Here is a 22,211-nt window from a genome sequence, read left to right on the forward strand (position 1 = left end):
ATATGCAATCGATCTTTAGTATGTTTTTAACATAAATCATCAATAAGGTTCCAACCGAAGAATTTCATTGTCTGAAGAAAAGCATTGGAACGGGAGCTAACTCTCTTGTGACCGCGCGTCATGAGACCGAGGCTCTCTGCCAGACCACTCACTAAAAGAGCTCCTATGAGCCCCTCCTTTATAGTAGAGTCCTAAAACCAGTATCTAAAGACGGTGACATCTAGTGGAAGCCCTAGGAAATGCAAGCACATCCATATCTAACAGGGATTTCAATAGGCACTGTTTTGAAAATCGATTTCTCACTTCCTGTTTGGATTTCTTCTCAGGTTTTTGCTTGCCATATGAGTTCTGTTATACTCACAGACATCATTCAAGCTGTTTTAGAAACTTCAGTGTTTTCTATCCAATACTACTACTAATAATATGCATATATTAGCATCTGGGACAGAGTAGGAGGCAGTTCAGTTTGGGCACGCTATTCATCCAAAAGTGAAAATGCTACCCCCTACCCCAAAAGAGTTAACCCCGGTGTCCTGGCTAAATTCCCAAGCTGTCCCTCATACCATCATTGTCACCTAATCATCCCCAGCTTACAATTGGCTCATTCATCCCCTTCATCTCCCCTGTAACTATTCCCCAGGTCGTTGCTGTAAATGAGAACGTGTTCTCAGTCCACTTACCTGGTAAAATAATGGTAAAAAAAAGTGTTTTTTGGGCATAAATGTCTTCTCAAACGTGAGCTTTCATGTGCCTTAATAACGAACATGTATACCATCTGTAAATACGAATAACTGATAAATTACGAGCCTTGTTGTTTAAGCCACAGAAAAAGTTGAGAACCTTCCCACTAGCCATGATTGGTTGAGATAATGAGTGGGCTGGACATGCCGAGAGAGAAGTTTGAATTGGTCTGCCATATTCAAGGCGTCAGTCTGTGTTGTTAATCCTGTCGAACGCGACTTTATATAAAATGTATTGTGTAGTGGAGCTGCATACGTGTTGTTCTCCACTTTCTGGAGGATCAAGTTTTGAAATCAGGTGAATTAGAGTATGATAGCTAAAGAGATGGAGAAAACACCTGTCATCTTCAAATTAAGGGCAACCGTGGTATGGCATTCCTAACAGGGAGATGCGTCCATGATGCATGTTGATTTATGTAGCTAAGATTGTCTAGTGTTAGCTAGCTACATTTTCAGTTATTACACATTTCTAATTTTGACAGTGGTTTCATTTTAAGCTAATTTGTACTGTTAGCTAGCTAGCTAATGTTAGCTGGGGTTAGGGTTAGGGTCGTTTTTCAGTCTCTCGGTCCCTGCTTTGATGTACCTGTACTGACCTCGCCTTCTGGATGATAGCAGGGTGAACAAGCAGTGGCTTGGCTGGTTGTTGTCCTTGATGATCCTTTTGGCCTTCCTGTGACATCGGGTGGTGTAGGTGTCCTGGAGGGCAGGTAGTTTGCCCCCGGTGATGCGTTGTGCAGACCACACCACCCTCTGGAGAGCCTTGTGGTTGAGGGCGGTGCAGTTGCCGTACCAGGCAGTGATACAGCCCGACAGGATCCTCTCGATTGTGCATCTGTAAAAGTTAATGAGGGTTTTAGGTGACAAGCCAAATTTCTTCAGCCTCCCGAGGTTGAAGAGGTGCTGTTGAACATTCTTCACCACGCTGTCTGTGTGTGTGGACCATTTCAGTTTGTCTGTGATGTGTACGCCGAGGAACTTACAACTCTCCACCTTATCCACTACACTCCGAGGGCCCTCACCTCCTCCCTGTAGGCCGTCTCGTTGTTGGCAATCAAGCCTACCACTGTTGTGTCTGCAAACTTCATGATTGAGTTGGAGGCGTGCATAGCTACGCGGTCATGGGTGAACAGGAAGTATTGAAGAGGGCTGAGAACGCACCCTTGTGGGGCCCTAGTGTTGAGGATCAGAGGGGTGGAGATGTTGTTTCCTACCTTCACCACCTGGGGGTGGCCCATCAAAGTCCAGGACCCAGTTGCACAGGGCGGGGTCGAGACCCAAGGTCTCAAGCTTACTGACGAGTTTGGAGGGTACTATGGTGTTAAAGGCTGAGCAGAGCAATGAAAAGCTGAGCAATGAACAGCATTCTTACATAGGTTTTCATCTTGTCCAGATGGAATAGGGCAGGGTGATGGCGATTGCATCGTCTGTGGACCTATTGGGGTGGTAATCAAATTGGAGTAGGTCTCGGGTATCAGGTAGTGTGGAGGTGATATGATCCTTGACTAGTCTGGGACAGCAGGTAGCCTAGGGGTTACAGCGTTGGGACAGTAACCGAAAGGTTGCTAGATCGAATCCCCGAGCTGACTAGGTAAAAATCTGTCATTCTGGCCCTGAACAAGGCAGTTAACCCACTGTTCCCAGGCCGTCATTGTAATTAAGAATGTGTTCTTAATTGACTTGCCTAGTTGAAGGTTAAATAAAATAAAAATTGTCTTTCAAAACACTTCATGATGATGGAGAGCGATAGTCATTTAGTTCAGTTACCTTAGCTTTCTTGGAAACAGGAACAATGTTGACAATCTTGATGCATTGATTGAATATGTCCGTAAATATGTCGCATGCTCTGCGACTGGAAACATGACCGAATACAAACAGTGCAGACCAGCCAGCTGGTCTGCACTGTTTGTATTCGGTCATGTTTCCAGTCGCCTTGCCATGATTGAAAGTGGTGGTTCGCGCTTTCAGTTTTGCGCGAATGATGAGGCCATCAATCCACGGTTTCTGGTTAGGAAGGGTTGTAATAGTCAGTGGGTACAACATCTCCGATGCACTTGCGAATAAACTTGCTCACCGAATCAGCGTATACATCAATGATATTGTCTGAGGCTACCTGGAACGTATCCCAGTCCACGTGATTGAAGCACTCTTGAAGCGTGGAATCTGATTGGTCAGACCAGCGTTGGATAGACCTGAGCACGGGCGTTTTCTGTTTTAGTTTCGCCCTATAGGATGGGAGCAACAAAATGGAGTCATGGTCAGATTTGCCGAAGGAAGTGCAGGGGAGGGCTTTGTATGCATCGCGGAAGTTAGAGTAGCAATGGTCCAAAAGGCTACCAGCTCATGTCGCGCATTCGATATGCTGATAGAATTTTGGAAGCGTTGTTCTCAGAATAGCTTAAAATCCCCAGCTACAATAAATGCAGCCTCATGATATATGGTTTACATAGAGTCCAGCGAAGTCCCTTCAGGGCTGTCGAGGTATCTGCTTTGGGGGGTGGTGGGGTCGCATTTGATGCGGTCGGCATTTGATTGTAAGGAATTCTAGGTCAGGTGAACGAAAGGGCTTGCGTTCCTATATGTTGTTATGATTACACCATGAGTCGTTAATCATAAGACATACCACCCCGCCCTTCTTCTTACCAGAGAGATGTTTGTTTCTGTCGGCGTGATGCATGAAGAAACCGGGTGGCTGTACCTACTCTGACAACATATCCCGAGTGAGCCATGCTTCCGTGAAACAGAATGTTACAATCTCTGATGTCTCTCTGGAAGGCAACTCGTCCCCTAATTTCGTCCACCTTGTTGTCTAGAGATTGGACATTGGCGAGTAGTATACTCGGAAGTGGTGGATGGTGTGCTCGCCTTCTAAGTCTGACCAGTAGGCCGCTTCCTCTGCCTCTCCTGCGGCGACCACGTTGTTTTGGGTTAGCCTCTGGGATAAGATCCCATGTCCAGGGTGGAAGTCCGAACAAAGTATCCGCTTTGGAAGAGTCGTTTTCCTGGTCGTTATGTTGGTAAGTTGACGCCCCTTTTATTTCCAATAGTTCTTCCCTGCTGTATGTAATAACACTTGAGGTTTTCTGGGCTTACTCTGTAAGAAATAATACATAAAAAAACAAAATACTGCGTAGTTTCCTAAGGACCTGAAGTGAGGCCAGTTAGTCTAGTCTCATGTTAGCTAGCTAACATTGGACCTGGTTGGTTAGCTCCCAGCACTGTGGCATTGTTGCCACTTTGTTCATTGTTGTTTAACTAGTTAATGTTATCTGGCTGGCTCGTTAGCTAATGTTATGCGTGTGATTTTAAACGTTGTTTACCTATTGTTAGGTTCTTATTTTTCCGAGTAAATAACTCACTGACACTAGAGAAGCTTTAACCAAGTTTAATTCTTCCCAAAGGTTCTGTACAGCTGTAATCAGACAGCAAAACATTTCTCACTTCAGTTATTTACATCCTACACTCCCTCTCTCCAATCCTTACAGTTTATGGCTCTACAGGAAGCTAATAAAGAGGGTAACAGGATAACAAACCTTTATTACTCCCTTCAGGTGACCTGTCCTCACCTCCTGACATCCACAGATGTCCATTGGTTTTTCTTCAGAGAACCATTAACTTCTGACATAACCCACTCTTTCATTTCCTATCTCAATGATCAAAGTTTAGCCGATTCCAACACTAGCAAGGTTCAGTGTTTAGCGAGCTAGCTATATGTCTTAAGCTAAAGTGTACTGTTAGCTAGCTAGCTAAAGTACAAGAGGGTGTGAACGATGGTGAATGGGTGTAGACAAAGAAGAGCTCTTCACTAGATACGTTAGCTAACGAGCCAGCCCCTCTCCCCTGTAACTATTCCCCAGGTCATTGCTGTAAATGAGGATGTGTTCTCAGTCAACTTACCTGGTAAAATAAGAATGTATAAGGTACCCAGACCTTCATATACTCACCATATGATTTGTAATTGTGTCAGGGTATTGCAATCTAATGATGGCAACACTGTTGTACATGATTAATTCCTCTGTTTGGAAGTCTCTCTCTGTGCGTGTCTCTCTCTGTGCGTGTCTCTCTCTCTGTGCGTGTCTCTCTCTCTGTGCGTGTCTCTCTCTCTGTGCGTGTCTCTCTCTCTGTGCGTGTCTCTCTCTCTGTGCGTGTCTCTCTCTCTGTGCGTGTCTCTCTCTCTGTGCGTGTCTCTCTCTCTGTGCGTGTCTCTCTCTCTGTGCGTGTCTCTCTCTCTGTGCGTGTCTCTCTCTCTGTGCGTGTCTGTGTCGTCGTCTCTGTGTGTCGTCGTCTCTGTGTGTCGTCGTCTCTGTGTGTCGTCGTCTGTGTGTCGTCGTCTGTGTGTCGTCGTCTGTGTGTCGTCGTCTGTGTGTGTGTGTCGTCGTCTCTGTGTGTGTGTCGTCGTCTCTGTGTGTGTGTCGTCGTCTCTGTGTGTGTGTCGTCGTCTCTGTGTGTGTGTCGTCGTCTCTGTGTGTGTGTCGTCGTCTCTGTGTGTGTGTCGTCGTCGTGTGTGTCGTCGTCGTGTGTCGTCGTGTGTGTCGTTGTGTGTGTGTGTCGTTGTGTCTCTGTGTGTGTGTCGTTGTGTCTCTGTGTGTGTGTCGTTGTGTCTCTGTGTGTGTGTCGTTGTGTCTCTGTGTGTGTGTCGTTGTGTGTGTCGTTGTGTGTGTCGTTGTGTGTGTCGTTGTGTGTGTCGTTGTGTGTGTCGTTGTGTCTCTGTGTGTCGTTGTGTCTCTGTGTGTGTCGTTGTGTCTCTGTGTGTGTCGTTGTGTCTCTGTGTGTGTCGTTGTGTCTCTGTGTGTGTCGATGTGTCTCTGTGTGTGTCGTTGTGTCTCGTTGTCTCGTTGTGTGTCGTTGTGTCTCGTTGTGTCTCTGTGTGTGTCTCTGTGTGTGTCGTTGTGTCTCTGTGTGTCGTTGTGTCTCTGTGTGTCGTTGTGTCTCTGTGTGTGTCGTTGTGTCTCTGTGTGTGTCGATGTGTCTCTGTGTGTGTCGTTGTGTCTCGTTGTGTGTCGTTGTGTCTCGTTGTGTCTCTGTGTGTGTCTCTGTGTGTGTCGTTGTGTCGTTGTGTGTGTTGTTGTGTCGTTGTGTGTGTCGTTGTGTCACTGTGTGTGTCGTTGTGTCGTTGTGTGTGTCGATGTGTCGTTGTGTCTCTGTGTCGTTTTGTGTGTGTGTGTGTTGTGTGTGTCGTTGTGTCTCTGTGTGTCGTTGTGTCTCTGTGTGTGTCGTTGTGTGTCGTGTGTGTCGTTGTTTCTCTGTGTGTGTCGTTGTGTCTCTGTGTGTGTCGTTGTGTCTCTGTGTGTGTGTGTGTGTCTGTGTGTGTCGTTGTGTCTGTGTGTCGTTGTGTCTCTGTGTGTGTGTGTGTGTCGTTGTGTCTCTGTGTGTGTGTGTGTCGTTGTGTGTGTCGTTGTGTGTGTCGTTGTGTGTGTCGTTGTGTGTGTGTGTGTGTCGTTGTGTGTGTGTGTCGTTGTGTGTGTGTGTGTGTCGTTGTGTGTGTGTGTGTCGTGTGTGTGTGTGTGTCGTTGTGTGTGTGTGTGTCGTTGTGTGTGTGTGTGTGTGTGTCGTTGTGTGTGTGTGTGTCGTTGTGTGTGTGTGTGTGTGTGTCGTTTTGTGTGTCGTTGTGTGTGTGTCGTGTGTGTGTGTGTGTCTCTGTGTGTCTCTGTGTGTCTCCTTGTCATCTCTGTCATCTCTTTCTTTCTCTCCTCTTTCTTTCTTTCTCTCTCTTTCTTTCTCTCTTTCTCTGTCTCTTTCTTTGACGTAACAATGTACATATTGCTAAAGCTTACTTTGGATAATAAGCATACAGTAGAGTACATGTCCAGGTCCTGTGTCTACCCTTCTCAATGGCAAGGCTGTGCTCACGGCTCTCTCTCTCTCTCTCTCGCTCTCTCGCTCTCTCTGTATGTCATTGTATTTCTCTCTCTCTGTGTTTGTCTCTCTTTGTGTGTCTGTGTAGGAGCCTCCACCACTGTCCCAGAATAACTTTAAGCCAGGGATGAAGCTGGAAGCAGTAGATAAGAAGAACCCCTACCTCATCTGCCCTGCTACCATCGGAGAGGTGAAGGGGGAGGAAGTGTTTGTGATGTTTGACGGGTGGAGGGGGGCGTTTGACTACTGGTGTCAACACCACTCTAGAGATCTCTTCCCTGTTGGATGGTGCTCCGTTACCAAACACAGCCTGCAGAAGCCTGGCAACAGTGGTGAGTGGAGTCCTGTCTTCATCCTGTTCATTTGATTGATTGGTTGATGGATGGATTTATAGATTGATTTTGGTGGAACAAAAATCTTGAACAGTTTAAAACAATGTAAAAGTACAAAGACATTACATAGGATGAAGCATGGAAGAGTTATTAAATCTACTTATTTCCAAAGTGTAGTAGGTAATCCACTTGATACAGGTCTGGTTCATAGTCTACACTTCATTATTAGTGTAGAGGCTGTGTAGAGGCTGTATCCCAGCGTAACTCTCCTTTCTCAGCCAGTGTAGAGGCTGTATCCCAGCGTAACTCTCCTTTCTCGGCCAGTGTAGAGGCTGTATCCCAGCGTAACTCTCCTTTCTCAGCCAGTGTAGAGGCTGTATCCCAGCGTAACTCTCCTTTCTCAGCCAGTGTAGAGGCTGTATCCCAGCGTAACTCCTCAGCCAGTGTAGAGGCTGTATCCCAGCGTAACTCCTCAGCCAGTGTAGAGGCTGTATCCCAGCGTAACTCCTCAGCCAGTGTAGAGGCTGTATCCCAGCGTAACTCTCCTTTCTCGGCCAGTGTAGAGGCTGTATCCCAGCGTAACTCTCCTTTCTCAGCCAGTGTAGAGGCTGTATCCCAGCGTAACTCTCCTTTCTCAGCCAGTGTAGAGGCTGTATCCCAGCGTAACTCCTCAGCCAGTGTAGAGGCTGTATCCCAGCGTAACTCCTCAGCCAGTGTAGAGGCTGTATCCCAGCGTAACTCCTCAGCCAGTGTAGAGGCTGTATCCCAGCGTAACTCCTCAGCCAGTGTAGAGGCTGTATCCCAGCGTAACTCCTCAGCCAGTGTAGAGGCTGTATCCCAGCGTAACTCTCCTTTCTCAGCCAGTGTAGAGGCTGTATCCCAGCGTAACTCCTCAGCCAGTGTAGAGGCTGTATCCCACGTAACTCCTCAGCCAGTGTAGAGGCTGTATCCCAGCGTAACTCTCCTTTCTCGGCCAGTGTAGAGGCTGTATCCCAGCGTAACTCTCCTTTCTCGGCCAGTGTAGAGGCTGTATCCCAGCGTAACTCTCCTTTCTCAGCCAGTGTAGAGGCTGTATCCCAGCGTAACTCTCCTTTCTCAGCCAGTGTAGAGGCTGTATCCCAGCGTAACTCCTCAGCCAGTGTAGAGGCTGTATCCCAGCGTAACTCCTCAGCCAGTGTAGAGGCTGTATCCCAGCGTAACTCTCCTCAGCCAGTGTAGAGGCTGTATCCCAGCGTAACTCTCCTCAGCCAGTGTAGAGGCTGTATCCCAGCGTAACTCTCCTCAGCCAGTGTAGAGGCTGTATCCCAGCGTAACTCTCCTCAGCCAGTGTAGAGGCTGTATCCCACGTAACTCCTCAGCCAGTGTAGAGGCTGTATCCCAGCGTAACTCTCCTTTCTCGGCCAGTGTAGAGGCTGTATCCCAGCGTAACTCTCCTTTCTCGGCCAGTGTAGAGGCTGTATCCCAGCGTAACTCTCCTTTCTCAGCCAGTGTAGAGGCTGTATCCCAGCGTAACTCTCCTTTCTCAGCCAGTGTAGAGGCTGTATCCCAGCGTAACTCTCCTCAGCCAGTGTAGAGGCTGTAGTCCAGCGTAACTCTCCTCAGCCAGTGTAGAGGCTGTATCCCAGCGTAACTCTCCTCAGCCAGTGTAGAGGCTGTATCCCAGCGTAACTCTCCTCAGCCAGTGTAGAGGCTGTATCCCAGCGTAACTCTCCTCAGCCAGTGTAGAGGCTGTATCCCAGCGTAACTCCTCAGCCAGTGTAGAGGCTGTAGTCCAGCGTAACTCCTCAGCCAGTGTAGAGGCTGTAGTCCAGCGTAACTCTCCTCAGCCAGTGTAGAGGCTGTATCCCAGCGTAACTCCTCGGCCAGTGTAGAGGCTGTATCCCAGCGTAACTCCTCAGCCAGTGTAGAGGCTGTATCCCAGCGTAACCCTCCATGTCTGTTGCACTGAAATCTTATAATCCCTCTGTTGTTTTTCCAGTCAACCTGCCAAAGAACCTGCATGTCCTAACAGCAGCCCACACCCCCTCCAAGCCTAGCCGTAGATCCATGCCTGCGCCCTTCCGGCTTCCCAGCCCCCTGCCCCCGCTGCCTGTCAGGAAGGGGGTGCGGGGGCGGCGCCCCAAGAGTGAGACCATCGCCCTGCTGAAGGCTGTAGCGGAGGCAGCTGCAGCTCAGAACGGCACGGCTCCAACCTCTAACTCACTGCTGGCTCCCAGGCCTCACAAGAAGAGAGGCCCTAAACCTGGCAGCAAGAGGAAGCCCAAGGTGCTCCAGAACCTAGTCTCTTCAGGTGCTGCGGATGGCAAGCTGTCAGGGGGTCAACAGGACTGCTTCAGCTCTGTGGTCTCTACAGGTAAACTTGATGACAGCCCACCTCTCTAACCAGCTGCAGCCCGCCTCTCTAACCAGCTGCAGCCCGCCCCTCTAACCAGCTGCAGCCCGCCCCTCTAACCAGCTGCAGCCCGCCCCTCTAACCAGCTGCAGCCCGCCCCTCTAACCAGCTGCAGCCCGCCCCTCTAACCAGCTGCAGCCCGCCCCTCTAACCAGCTGCAGCCCGCCCCTCTAACCAGCTGCAGCCCACCAGGTTAGGGGTAGGCTGAGGGTTAGGGGTTAGGGGTAGGCTGAGGGGTAGGGGTTAGGGGTAGGCTGAGGGGTAGGGGTTAGGGGTAGGCTGAGGGGTAAGGGGGTTGGGGTTAGGCTGAGGGGTAAGGGGGTTGGGGTTAGGCTGAGGGGTAAGGGGGTTGGGGTTAGGCTGAGGGTAAGGGGGTTGGGGTTAGGCTGAGGGGTAAGGGGGTTGGGGTTAGGCTGTAGACGGGGGGAGGGGGTACCGAGTCAATGCGGAGGCTGTAGACGGGGGGGGGGGGGGGGGGGGGGTACCGAGTCAATGTCCCATAGGGCGGCGTACAATTGGCCCAGCGTCGTCCTGGTTTGGCCTAGGGTAGGCCGTCATTGTAAATAATAATTTGTTCTTAACGTACTTGCAAAGTTAAATAAAGGTTTAAAAAAAATAATAATAATAATGTCAGGGGTAGTTAGTTAGTCGACGTAATTTGTAAGGTGACTATGTATAGATAATAAACGGATAGTAACAGCAGTGTAAAAACAGGGGGGGGGGGGTAGAAGCTGTTAAGGAGCCTTTTGGACCTCGACTTAGCGCTCCAGTACCATCTATGACTAGGGTGGCTAGAGTCTTTGACATTTTTTTTGTGCCATCCCCTGACACCGCTTAGTATATAGGTCCTGGATGTCAGGAAGCTTGCCCCCAGTGTTGTACTGGGTCGTACGCATTAACCTCTGTAGCGCCTTATGGTCGGATGCCGACTCAACCTGACTGGCTTTGATGTGTTTGAGGAGGGATAGATCAAAAGCCTGCACACCCAGTATTTCTCAAGACTGAGGGTTGACCACCCAGTATTTCTCCAGACTGAGGGTTGACCACCCAGTATTTCTCCAGGCTGAGGGTTGACCACCCAGTATTTCTCCAGGCTAAGGGTTGACCGCCCAGTATTTCTCCAGGCTGAGGGTTGACCACCCAGTATCTCTCCAGGCTGAGGGTTGTCTAACAGGTATTCTACTTTAGGGGGGGTTAAGTGCGTTGCTCAATAACAGGAGATGGTACAGGGAATCAGGGAGCAGCCGCTGTATTGATACCACATTACACTTTCTTTTGTATATGTACATAGAGAAATCGTGGAAATTTGGTTAAAAGTAATGGAATAGTCATCTTTCAAAATATGTTTGAACCCTGATTTCAATTATTTATCTTTGTATGTTCAGGGCTTGACATTTATCCATATCATCTTGTCCTGGACAAACCACTTGTGCGTGTGGTGCATTTTTGAAACGTGTTTTTTCCCGCTAATTGCATTTTGGAACATTTACAGGTAGCCTATAGTCATGTGCTCATTGTTGAGCTTATAATATGAAGAAATAAAATGTCTCTGTCCTTGTCATCTTTGTGTTACCTTCCTCTTTCATGCGGTCTGTGTGTGTGTCGTAGGCGGGAAGTCAGGTGACAAGCTTAGGTCCGAAATAAACCCATTGAAACGCATTGTGCTTCTTTTGGACAGACGAGTTTTGACGAGTGTGAAACCTCTTGCTCTGCTTCTTCCTCTCTGAGCCAGAAAAAAACTGGACAATGGATTATGGTCATTGTAGTTAATTATTATTAATTATTATTAATTATGTGCTTATTATTATGTGCTGAACTTTTTATTTCATTTCTATTTCACCTTTATTTAACCAGGTAGACTAGTTGAGAACAAGTTCTCATTTGCAACTGTGACCTGGCCAAGATGGAGCATAGCAGTTTGACACATACAACAACACAGAGTTACACATGGAATAAACAAAACATAGTCTATATACAGTGAGTGCAAGTGGGGTAAGATAAGGGAGTTAAGGCAATTCATAGGCCATGGTGGTGAAGTAATTACAATATAGCAAATAAACACTGACATTGTAGATGTGCAGAAGATGAATGTGCAAGTAGAGATACTGGGGTGCAAAGGAGCAAGATAAATAAATAAATGCAGTATGGGGATGAGGTAGTTGGATGGGCTATTTACAGATGGCCTATGTACAGGTGCAGTGATCTGTGAGCTGCTCTGACAGCTGGTGCTTAAAGCTAGTGAGGGAGATATGAGTCTCCAGCTTCAGTGATTTTTGCAATTCGTTCCAGTCATTGGCAGCAGAGAACTGAAAGGAAAGGCGGCCAAAGGAGGAATTTGCTTTGGGGATGACCAGTGAAATATACCCGCTGGAGCGCGTTTTACGAGTGGGTGCTGCTATGGTGACCAGTGAGCTAAGGCGGGGCTTTACCTAGCAGAGACTTGTAGATGACCTGGAGCCAGTGGGTTTGGCGACGAGTATGAAGCGAGGGCCAGCCAACGAAGGCGTACAGGTCGCAGTGGTGGGTAGTATATGGGGCTTTGGTGACAAAACGGATGGCACTGTGATAGACTGCATCCAATTTGTTGAGTAGAGTGTTGGAGGCCATTTTGTAAATTACATCGCCGAAGTCGAGGATCGGTAGGATAGTCAGTTTTACAAGGGTATGTTTGGCAGCATTGTGACGGGGACGCTTTGTTGCGAAATAGGAAGCCGGTTCTAGATTTAATTTTGGATTGGAGATGCTTAATGTGAGTCTAGAAGGAGAGTTTACAGTCTAACCAGACAACTAGGTATTTGTAGTTGTCTACATATTCTAAGTCACAACCGTCCAGAGTAGTGATGCTGGATGGGCGGGCAGTGATTGGTTGAAGAGCATGCATTTAGTTTTACTTGCATTTAAGAGCAGTTGGAGGCCACGGAAGGAGAGTTGTATAGCATTGAAGCTCGTCCGGAGGTTAGTTAACACAGTGTCCAAAGAAACAAGGTTGAATTTTTGTTTAATGAAATCTCCTTTCAGCCCAGCGTCCCACTTGTTTTCTCTTGTGAATTATTTGATTTGTCTCTTGAGAAAGGCACGTTGGACTCAATTAAATGTAATTCAAGTAATTGAACCGACAGAATTTTGATTAATTGCTCAGCACTTGTGGCCAGCCATCTTCCAGGAGAGCCTAAATGGGGCAGTGTTGTAATTTGATCAAGTAAAATGTCAAGCCCTGATGTTTCTCTTTTGTGTGTTATATCAGTGTGTGCCTCCATTTTAATTGTTTCTCTTTGTGTGTGTGTGTTATCAGTGTGTGTGTATGTGAACAAGCATGGGACCTGTGGGCCTCACCTGGACAGGAAGCAGATGCAGCGTCTTCCGGACCACTTTGGGCCAGGTCCTGTTAACGCGGTGCTACAACAGGCAGTTCAGACTTGTCTAGACTGTTGTTACCAACCAAAGGTGCTGCTCAGAACTCTACAGGCACACGCTGGGGGAGGAGAGGTTGTCAGTGGTGAGGAGATGGTAACTGCCACGGACCTGCACTGACACGCCACAGACCTGCACCAACACGCCACAGACCTGCACCGACACGCCACAGACCTGCACCGACACGCCACAGACCTGCACCGACACGCCACAGACCTGCACCGACACGCCACAGACCTGCACCGACACGCCACAGACCTGCACCGACACGCCACAGACCTGCACCGACACGCCACAGACCTGCACCGACACGCCACAGACCTGTCATATCGCAAGTCAACTGATAATGACTCTGTGTTGACCTCTGTGTTTGACCACATGTTGACCTCTGCCCCCTGACCCTAGTGAGGATGGATGGTGGAGTTCGTCTGGTGAAGCTGCCCTCAGCCTCAAGCGCCTCCTTTGTGCTCCGCTTCCTGGAGACGCTGTGCCGCACGCTGCAGAGTCATTTCCTCTTCAGCTCCCAGCCCTTCAGCAACATATACACCTACAGTAAATATGGTAACTATACCTACAGAACCGCCAAGGCAGGTAACTGCCCCCACAGCACCGCCAAGGCCGGTAACTACCCCGCCAAGGCAGGTAACTGCCCCCACAGCACCGCCAAGGCAGGTAACTGCCCCGCCAAGGCCGGTAGTAACTGCCCCCGCCAAGGCCGGTAGTAACTGCCCCCGCCAAGGCCGGTAGTAACTGCCCCCGCCAAGGCCGGTAGTAACTGCCCCCGCCAAGGCCGGTAGTAACTGCCCCCGCCAAGGCCGGTAGTAACTGCCCCCGCCAAGGCCGGTAGTAACTGCCCCCGCCAAGGCCGGTAGTAACTGCCCCCGCCAAGGCCGGTAGTAACTGCCCCCGCCAAGGCCGGTAGTAACTGCCCCCGCCAAGGCCGGTAGTAACTGCCCCCGCCAAGGCCGGTAGTAACTGCCCCCGCCAAGGCCGGTAGTAACTGCCCCCGCCAAGGCCGGTAGTAACTGCCCCCGCCAAGGCCGGTAGTAACTGCCCCCGCCAAGGCCGGTAGTAACTGCCCCCGCCAAGGCCGGTTGTAACTGCCCCCGCCAAGGCCGGTAGTAACTGCCCCCGCCAAGGCCGGTAGTAACTGCCCCCGCCAAGGCCGGTAGTAACTGCCCCCGCCGCACCGCCAAGGCACCGCCCCCGCCCCACCGCCAAGGCAGGTAACTTTGGTAACACTGTAACAAAACCTAGACAGGACCAGGACAGGTAACAAAGTGCCTATTAGAATTTGGCCATGGCTTTCATAGTGTCTTGCAGGACCCTGACATTGTTCTCAAGGAAGTACATGTACATTCAATGATACATTTTGTCTTGGACAGTGCACTGTGTATATGTGTAGCTCTGTCAGTAGCTGTGTTTCACAACATCTCTACACTGTGTCTGTACTAGCTGTGTCTGTACTACCCTACATTACTCATCTCATATGTATATACTGTAGTCTATACCATCTCCTGCATCTTGCCTATGCCGTTCTGTACCATCACTCATTCATATATCGTTATGTACTTATACTTTATCCCTTTACACTTGTGTGTATAAAGTAGTAGTTGTGGAATTGTTAGGTTAGATTACTCGTTGGTTATTACTGCATTGTCGGAACTAGAAGCACAAGCATTTCGCTACACTCGCATTAACATCTGCTAACCAGGTGTATGTGACAAATAAAATTGGATTGAATTTACTAGCAGTGTGTCTGCACTAGCTGTGTCTGCACTAGCTGTGTCTGCACTAGCAGTGTGTCTGCACTGGCAGTGTGTCTGCACTGGCAGTGTGTCTGCACTGGCAGTGTGTCTGCACTGGCAGTGTGTCTGTAGCTGTAACACCATCTCTTCCCAGTGTGTCTGTACTGGCAGTGGTTCTGTTCTGGCAGTGTGTCTGTACTCTCAGTGGTTCTGTACTGGCAGTGTGTCTGTACTCTCAGTGTGTCTGTACCGGCTGTGTGTCTGTAGCTGTAACACCATCTCTTCCCAGTGTGTCTGTACTGGCAGTGTGTCTGTACCGGCAGTGTGTCTGTACCGGCAGTGTGTCTGTACCGGCAGTGTGTCTGTACCGGCAGTGTGTCTGTACCGGCAGTGTGTCTGTACCGGCAGTGTGTCTGTACCGGCAGTGTGTCTGTACCGGCAGTCTGTCTGTACCGGCAGTGTGTCTGTAGCTGTGATACCATCTCTTCCCTGTGTGTCTCTACCGGCAGTGTGTCTGTACCGGCAGTGTGTCTGTACCGGCAGTGTGTCTGTACCGGCTGTGTGTCTGTAGCTGTGACACCATCTCTTCCCTGTGTGTCTGTACCGGCAGTGTGTCTGTACCGGCAGTGTGTCTGTACCGGCAGTGTGTCTGTACCGGCAGTGTGTCTGTACCGGCAGTGTGTCTGTACCGGCTGTGTGTCTGTACCGGCTGTGTGTCTGTATCTGTGACACCATCTCTTCCCTGTGTGTCTGTACCGGCTGTGTGTCTGTACCGGCTGTGTGTCTGTAGCTGTGACACCATCTCTTCCCTGTGTGTCTGTACTGGCAGTGTGTCTGTACTGGCAGTGTGTCTGTACTGGCAGCGTGTCTGTACTGGCAGCGTGTCTGTACTGGCAGCGTGTCTGTACTGGCAGCGTGCCTGTAGCTGTAGCACCATCTCTTCCCTATGCGTTTGTCTGTGTTCCAGTGAAGGAGGAGGCGTTGGAGGCCCCATCACTGAGCCAGGGGATGAAACGTCTATCTAGAGACGCATCCCCCTACGCAGCCCCCCTTTCCCCTAAACTACTGCGCACCGAGGCACACCTTTCAGAAGGTAACATCAGACAATCAGCACCTAGCACCACCGTCTGTCTACTGGCTCACATTACACACATCCAGTACATCAACACAAATCATATGTAGCTTGTTTCTCCAACCTCTAAGACCTTTTGATGATCAGTGACCAATTCTAAAATGCATTAAATGGTTTTTTTCCTCATCAATCTCCACCTAATACCACATAATGAATGACAAAGCGAGAAAAAAAAAATGAAATTAAAAATACAAAACAGAAATACCTTATTTACATAAGTATTCAGACCCTGTCTATATAAGATCCCACAGTAGACAGTGCATGTCAGAGCAGAAACCAAGCCATGAGGTCGAAGGAATTGTCCGTAGAGCTCCGAGACAGGATGTGTAGAGGCACAGATCTGGGGAAGGGTACCAAAACATTTCTGCAGCATTGAAGATCCAAAAGACCACAGGGGCCTCCATCATTCTTAAATGGAAGAAGTTTGGAACCACCAAGACTCTTCCTAGAGCTGACCACCCGGCCAAACTTGGCAATTGGGGGAGTAGGGCCTTGGTCAGGGAGGTGACCAAGAACCCGATGGTCACTCTGACAGAGCTCCAGTGTTCCTCTGTGGAGATGGGAGAACCTTCCAGAAGGACAGCCATCCCTGCAGCACTTCATCAATCAGGCCTTTATGGTAGAGTAGCCAGAGGGTCCTCAGTAAAAGGCACACGTGAGCCCGCTTTGAATTTGCCAAAAGGCACCTAAAGGACTCAGACCATGAGAAACCGTTTCTCTGGTCTGATGTGACCAAGATTACACTCTTTGTTTGGCCTGAATACCAAGTCTCACATCTGGAGGAAGCTTGGCACCATCCCCTACGGTGAAGCATGGGGATGTTTTTCAGCGGCAGGGACTGGAGGACTAGTCTGGTTCGAGGCAAAGATGAATGGCTCAAAGTACAGTGAGATCCTTGAAAACCTGCTCCAGAGCGCCCAGGACCTCAGACTGGAGCGAAGGTTCACCTTCCAACAGGACAACGACCCTAAGCACACAGCCAAGACAACGCAGGAGTGGCTTCAGGACAAGTCTCTGAATGTCCTTGAGTGGCCCAGCCAGAGTCCGGACGTGAACCAGATCAAACATCTCTTGATAGACCTGAAAATAGCTGTGTAGCGACACTACCCATCCAACCTGACAGAGCTTGAGAGGATCTGCAGTAGGAGAATGGGAGAAACTCCTCAAATACAGGTGTGCCAATCTTGTGGCAGCATACCCAACAAGTCTTGATATTATAATAATACGTTTTTTTTCAAAATAATATCTTTATTTTATTATGTTTGCAAAAAAAATCTGCCTGTTTTTACTTTGTCATGATGGGGTATTGTGTGTAGATTGCTGAGGGAATAAAAATAATATTTTAGAATAAGGCTGTTGCGTAGCAAAATGTGTAAAAAGTCAAGGGGATGCACTGTATCTTGGGATTGGACAGATAGAGGTTAGAGTAAGGGCCTAATAAGACAGAGGACGATGTCTCTAGCAGATACTCTGCCCCATGAGGAGAACAGCCTTCTGAAGGAGCAGTGCTTCATGGACTCTAACTCCATGATGCTGCGCAGCACCTCTGACTACCACTCCCAGGCCAGCAGCCCCTATTACCCATGCCATGGCCCCGAACGCGCCCACAGCACGCCACTGCACCGCCTTGCCTCCAACCCTGCGGACCTCCCCTGTACACACACCAACAGAGGAGTGGAAGGTAGGCCCTGTCAGAGCCTCTGTCCTCATGGTGTGTTGCTGTATCCAATAACCTGCTATGCTCTCCATGTCAGTCTGGTTGCTGCTATGGGGATAACTTTTGTTTGAAGACACACATCCCTGGAATATTTGATCATTGCAATCTCTTTGAAGTAGCGTAGTGGCAACAGTAGATCGTACCATCTTAATGTTCAAATTCCGAGCCCTGGATTTAAACAACTCCGACATTAAATGGCTCAGAAACTATCTTATGGGCCATAATCAAATGGTGGATGTGAACGGGTCACTGTCTAAACCCAAAACTAATATCTGTGGATTACCACAAGGAAGACCCATTTTCCCCCCCTGCTGTTTATCTCTGCAGCTACTATGAGCTGTAGACTAGTTCACCGTGTCTTACTGCTCTGTTCTCCAGCCGCCAGCTCCACCACGGGCCCCGAGCCCACGGGCCCTGACACACAGACCCCCAGGGGGGCGGGGTTGGGCAGGAACCCCTCTACCTGGTCCATCGATGAGGTCATGCAGTTTGTGAGCGACGCCGACTCCTCAGCCTTGGCCCCGCACGCTGAGCTGTTCAGGAAACACGTGAGTGACTACTGACCATAGAGTTAGAGGGAAAACTACCATTCTTACTGTTATTACTGACCATAGAGTTATAACCACTAGAAAATTACTGTTATTACTGACCATAGTTATATCCACTAGAGTAGAGGGACAACTACTGTTATTACTGGCCATAGTTATAACCACTAGAGTAGAGGGCAAACTACTGTTATTACTGGCCATAGAGTTATAACCACTAGTAAACGATTATTACTGACCATAGTTATAACCACTAGAGTAGAGGGAAAACTACTGTTTTGATGGTTATATGCCAGTGTGCATGGTTTCTTCTGAATGATGCTAATCCTGGCTTATTTCTCTCTCTCTCTCTACCTGTCTCTCTCTCCTGTCTTTCTGCCTGCGTGTCTGTCCATCCTCAGGAGATTGACGGCAAGGCCCTGATGCTGCTGAGGAGTGACATGGTGATGAAGTACATGGGTCTGAAGCTGGGGCCCGCCTTGAAGCTGTGTCACCACATAGAGCGGCTGAAACAGGGCAAATTGTAGAGCTGAAACACAGAATGAAACCGGGCAAACTGTAGAGGTGAAACACAGAATGGAACAGGGCAAACTGTAGAGCTGAAACACAGAATGAAACAGGGCAAACTGTAGAGGTGAAACACAGAATGGAACAGGGCAAACTGTAGAAGTGAAACTGGAGAGCTGAAACACAGACAAACAGGGCTAACTGTAGGGCTGAAACTGTAGAATTGTAACAGACTGAAACAGGGCAAATGGACTGAAAAACAGAAAAGAACAGGGCAAACTGTAGAGCTGAAACAGGGCAAACTGTAGAGCTGAAACGGGGCAAACTGTAGAGCTGAAACGGGGCAAGCTGTAGAGCTGAAACGGGGCAAGCTGTAGAGCTGAAACGGGGCAAGCTGTAGCAGGTCCCAGATTAGCCCGGCCTCACAGACCCCAGGTGAGAAACAGCTCATCCTACCACAATGTCCCACAGCGTCTCTTACAGGTGACCCAATACTCAACCTCTAACAGTCTCTTCAGGGGCACACAGCCCCCTCTAGCCCCCAGCCTGCACTAAGCCCTCTTTATCTCTGAGCTCTCTCACTCTGGTTATGTTATCTGTGGTAACATGCCTCTAACATACAGACAGTGTGGAAACATGGAAACACATGGTGTGGATCAGTGAAAACATGCGTTGTGCATCGCTGACACCACATTACCTCATCCCCTCCCCAGCCAATCAGAGCTGGGCAAGCCAAACACAGAAGGCTGTGATTGGTTGGATCCCAAAGCAACAGACTCTCTCCATAGTGTTTACATTGAATAGCACAGACTGACTAACCTACACTAGGACATACTAAGACTTTTTACTGAGTAATGTTTCATCCTGCTTCTGGATCCCAAAGATGTACAATGTTTTCTTCTATGACGTTCTGTTTTTATTATCATGAATATCCTGTTAATAAGGAGGATGTGTATATAAATTTAACAGTGACGATATTAGATGCTAAACCTGTTTACAGCTGCAGAATGTCTGTTGTCTATTTCAATTCCTGTTAGTTCAATAATGTGTCCATGATGCTGGATGATCTGCAGTTTAAGGTAGACCTTTGGCCTGTTGCCATGACGGTCACTAGCCTCTCATGGTAAAGGGTGAAATGTGTTACTAGTGTTAGCAGGTGACTTTCCCCAATGTAAGATGGCCATTGTCGTAAACAGCTAAACGTTTTATCTAATGCCTGTCAGACGGACAGGCACACAGACCATCAACCTCCAACCAGTGGAGATAATCAGGCTGTGCTTTTGAAATTCCCTGTGAGTGTGGTGTTTGATGTGGGGATTAATGAAGGTCATGCTGTTAAAGAGATCGCCCCTACTGGTGGTGTCAAGCACAGAGGCTTTGTCCAGTTTTCATCAATACAGAACTGTCGAGAAAGATTATTTTAATTTATTTCCAGAAGTTATTTTAGATGACTGGTCAGTTATTCTAGAAGTTATTTCAGATGACTGGTCAGTTATTCTAGAAGTTATTTCAGATGACTGCTCTGTGATTCTAGAAGTTATTTTAGATGACTGCTCTGTGATTCTAGAAGTTATTTCAGATGACTGCGCCGTGATTCTAAAAGTTATTTCAGATGACTGCTCTGTGATTCTAAAAGTTATTTCAGATGACTGGTCAGTTATTCTAGAAGTTATTTCAGATGACTGGTCAGTTATTCTAGAAGTTATTTCAGATGACTGCTCTGTGATTCTAGAAGTTATTTCAGATGACTGCTCTGTGATTCTAGAAGTTATTTCAGATGACAGCTCGTTCTAGTTTCAAGAGTAAAGGGGACATATTAAAGGGCTTTCTATCTAGGTTTCAGTTTGATATTAAAGGTGCTATACACAGGATTTTTTAAATTTAAATTTTGTGTTGTAATTTCAGAAAATGTCCATAATATATCTACAGAAATAGTGGAATGATGGTGTGTTTCACAGTATTGCTTACCGGCCAGTGTTGTGATTGACTGTGATATTCGCCTCAAAATGTAATAGTTTGACTTTGTAACTGTGTTATCAAGTGGGAATCGCTCTGCAATTTAAATTGTACAATGATTCCCTACACTATTCAGTGCTTGTTTTCTCACATAAACTGAAATTGAGCGAACAGTGTAGCAACCAGGGAATGACAAACAAAACAATTCCACTAAATAACACAGTCTGAATTTACAATTCAAAAATTCTACAAAAAATCCTGTGTAGCGTCTTTTAATATTAGTCCGAGTCGGAGATATCCTCACCTGCTATTGGTCCCTGCAGGAAGTCATGTTGTCAGTTGGACCATTTGTTAAAACAGGTTTAACCATAAATATCAGACACAAGAATGTACATTTTTGTAGAAAATAAATATTTTAATGACATTTATATATAAGTAGAAATGTAAAGATTATGGGTGAGGGAGGGACACTATATTTCATACTGCCTTTTTAATGCTTTATATATATTTTAGTTGAAACGTCCTCAACATAATACAGCAGAACCTGCCTTGCTTTACTTTGAGATCTCTCAGGGCGTCTTGGTTAATAAACTTTTGTAGCATTCTGTTCTGGGTATTGTAAACCATTCTTCTGTTGCTGGTGAGTTGAAGTTAAGGACTCATTGTGCCATAAAGCAACACAAGAACACAGTGTTCTTGTTAAATTCTTTTAAATAAGCTCTAATTACTTGAAAAAGATGCTGTAAGTCATGCTTGTTTATAAAGTCACACCTGAAATAAAAGTGTATTTTCTGTTTTATAGATATCCCAAATGGAAAGCAGCTTGTGTCCTCTTGTTATTGTGTATGGTCCGGAGCCATGGTCTCCAACAGGTAGATCGTGAGCTACAAGTAGCTACCAGCCCACCTATGACCTCGCCATGCAATTCTGAAAGAACATGCACTTTTTAAATATAATCCTTCACAAACTGTCAAACAAAAATCTCCCAGCTACTAACCAATCAAAGCCACATTGATATTATCCCAGCCCTTGTAAGCCACTATCGGCTTGAAAAGCCAAACCTAGCACAGTAGCAATCTGCCAAATCATGTCCAGCAAAATTGCCTCTGTCTGTTTGTTGAGCGCATTTGTGGATCACTCAATATGTAGCCTATTAGAAATGCTAGTAATAATAATGGCCTTGTGGGTAGACTTTGCCCAAAAACGTTCTTAATTAAATGTTAACTGTGAAGTAGGCTTATCTGACAAAGATATCATGATTATTTGGATCAATTGGGGGGTCATTGTTTTGCCAACTCTGCCATAACATATGAAGCAGCAGAAGGCCTGACATACATGTCTAGACAAACACATTTCTCTGTAAAATTTCGCAATTAAAGGGGAATTACACAAAAACATTTGATTTGTTTGTTTTTTCCAGACATCAAAATGTGTCTTCTGATGTGATTTTAAGCATTGACATGTTCTCAACATCAATGTTTGTTGTTCCTCTACGAATAACTGTAATATTGAAATAAACTGTGAAACAAAAACAACAGCCAGGAAAATAAAGTCTGGAAAATACAAAATATAATTTTATGGGACTTGTAATGCCAAAAAGTGTCCACCTGCGTCACAATTGGATTCGATAAGTTCTAGCTTCGGTTGCTAGGGCTATTTTACTAGAATTTGCTAAATTCTGACTGGCCTACGTAATGAACCAAAGCGTCCCTTGTTATACTGGTTGCTTAGCTCTATTATACCTCGTAGCGGTCGCGTAGGACACAGGACGCGGGCAGTTCTAGTTCTATTTCACATCAGAAGCGCTCGCTCAGTATGCACTAAATGATTACCTCAGAATTGCTCTTCAAGATGGTGTTTTTGACTGACAACCTG

At 47.4% G+C, this 22,211-nt stretch overlaps 1 protein-coding gene across 10 annotated transcripts in view; it reads left to right on the forward strand.

Moving 5' to 3' along the window:
- LOC139409604 (Scm polycomb group protein like 2) overlaps positions 1-21,154 on the forward strand; it is a 42,930-nt gene extending 21,776 nt beyond the window's left edge. For 4 of the 10 annotated variants that reach the window (XM_071155016.1, XM_071155018.1, XM_071155020.1 and 1 more), the window contains 8 exons: positions 6,685-6,928; positions 8,907-9,281; positions 12,613-12,816; positions 13,137-13,292; positions 15,447-15,572; positions 17,074-17,292; positions 17,707-17,876; positions 18,275-21,154. In XM_071155016.1, coding sequence (XP_071011117.1) covers positions 6,685-6,928; positions 8,907-9,281; positions 12,613-12,816; positions 13,137-13,292; positions 15,447-15,572; positions 17,074-17,292; positions 17,707-17,876; positions 18,275-18,400 — 1,620 coding nt within the window. In that variant the 3' untranslated portion in view covers positions 18,401-21,154. The remainder of the gene's footprint in view (positions 1-6,684; positions 6,929-8,906; positions 9,282-12,612; positions 12,817-13,136; positions 13,293-15,446; positions 15,573-17,073; positions 17,293-17,706; positions 17,877-18,274) is intronic. The other 6 variants (XM_071155017.1, XM_071155021.1, XM_071155022.1 and 3 more) reach the window with 5 other exon arrangements.
- The last annotated feature ends 1,057 nt before the right edge of the window (positions 21,155-22,211 follow it).

This window comes from Oncorhynchus clarkii, chromosome 5, assembly GCF_045791955.1.
Source record: "Oncorhynchus clarkii lewisi isolate Uvic-CL-2024 chromosome 5, UVic_Ocla_1.0, whole genome shotgun sequence".
Classification (NCBI taxonomy): domain Eukaryota; kingdom Metazoa; phylum Chordata; class Actinopteri; order Salmoniformes; family Salmonidae; genus Oncorhynchus; species Oncorhynchus clarkii.